General features: G+C 60.6%; 1 protein-coding gene across 1 annotated transcript; it reads right to left on the minus strand.

Moving 5' to 3' along the window:
• Positions 1-5: 5 nt before the first annotated feature.
• LOC101304556 lies at positions 6-1,397 on the minus strand. Its single transcript, XM_004295648.1, has one exon. The coding sequence runs from the start codon at positions 1,293-1,295 to the stop codon at positions 6-8; it is 1,290 nt and encodes a 429-aa protein (XP_004295696.1). The 5' UTR covers positions 1,296-1,397.

Below are 1,397 nucleotides of genomic sequence, written 5' to 3' on the forward strand. Positions count from 1 at the left end.
AAATTTCAGTTACGGTCTGCCCGGTTCCTGTTGTTATGGCTCTGACTCTGCTGCACGTAATGGCTGTGCTGCTGAACTCCCTTCCCGAAAACGGCGCCGTTTGAGTCGCGTTTTTGCGGGGAGGAAAATAGCTGCCCGAACCCGAACCCGGTTTTCGAGGAGCCCCGGAGGGAGCAGACCGGGACGTTTAAGACCGGCGTCACTCTGACGTTGGCTGAGTACGACCGCTCCATGCCTCTGTGCTTCAGCCGGGGCCCACCGTTGAAGCTGCTTGGACTGCTCGAGCTCCGCTCTAGGCTCTGGAACACTATCTTCCCCGACGAGTTCATTCTCGGGCTGTCCACCGATACGCCTCGGCTGGTCGCGACGGCGGTGGCGCTGGTTTCCGCCGCCGCCGGCCTCCGCATCGGGCTCCGTCCTACCCTGGCGGCCTGATCCGCCGCCGCTCTCTGCTTGATTTCCCGGATCTTGACGGCGGTTTTGGCCCGGGTTGGTTTACGGTGGAGCGAGAACATCTGGTTCGGGTGCGGGTTCGGTTTGTCCGAATCGAGGGAGAGGCGGGGCAGGTCGTCGTGCTCGTGGCCGGAGGACGAGGACGAGAGCGAGAGGCGGGAGGAGATGGAGACGGACTCGCAGTCGGAGTCTCTAAGCAGCGGCAAGCTCAGCGAGGCGTCAATCGAAGACGACAGTGACTTGGAGCTTCGGTGAAGGAAGTGCTTCAGTGACTTGGGCGCTGCGGAAGACGACGTCGTTTTCTGACTAACCTCGGCCTTCGCGCCGTTACCGTTTCCGTTACCGTTACTGGAGTTCAGGTAGAGCTTCTTCAATCCAAGTAGCTCTCTCCAACGGCTGGAGCACCTCGGAGCTTTAGGAGAGAACAAGTAGGGGTCCGAGAGAGAAGCGCTCATCGCCTCCGGTCTCCGGCGGAACTGCACCGTCTCCGGTAACCTGATCTCGGAGGAGTTAGAAGGCTCGTTGACGGGAGGTTTGACGGAGGAGATGTGGAGCGGCATGAGCTTCCCGCCGGAGAAGAGCTCGTCGGCGGGGAGCATGGCGACCGGATCTTCAAGCCGGAACTCGAACTCTCCTCCGGAAAGCTCCGGATCTGAACTTTCCGGTTGATTCTTCCCCGGAGACGAAGGCTTATTAGTTCCGGGGACCCGGCCATTGTCGCCGTTGTTGTTGTCGCAGCTGAAGGAGACTCTAGGGCTGAGCCAGCCGTAGGAGGGGTAGGTCGTCGCCGGCGAGAATTTCTCCGGCGACATGCCGATGTTGTTGACGCAAGCGGAGGCCATCGGAGGGAGACAATGTGGATTTGCGTAACGGCCGGAATCACATTGCCGGGAAAAGCGGTGTGGGGGAGATCTGAGAGGGAGGTGGGTGAGTTGGCGCCTTAG

Source organism: Fragaria vesca, linkage group LG3, assembly GCF_000184155.1.
Source record: "Fragaria vesca subsp. vesca linkage group LG3, FraVesHawaii_1.0, whole genome shotgun sequence".
Lineage (NCBI taxonomy): Eukaryota > Viridiplantae > Streptophyta > Magnoliopsida > Rosales > Rosaceae > Fragaria > Fragaria vesca.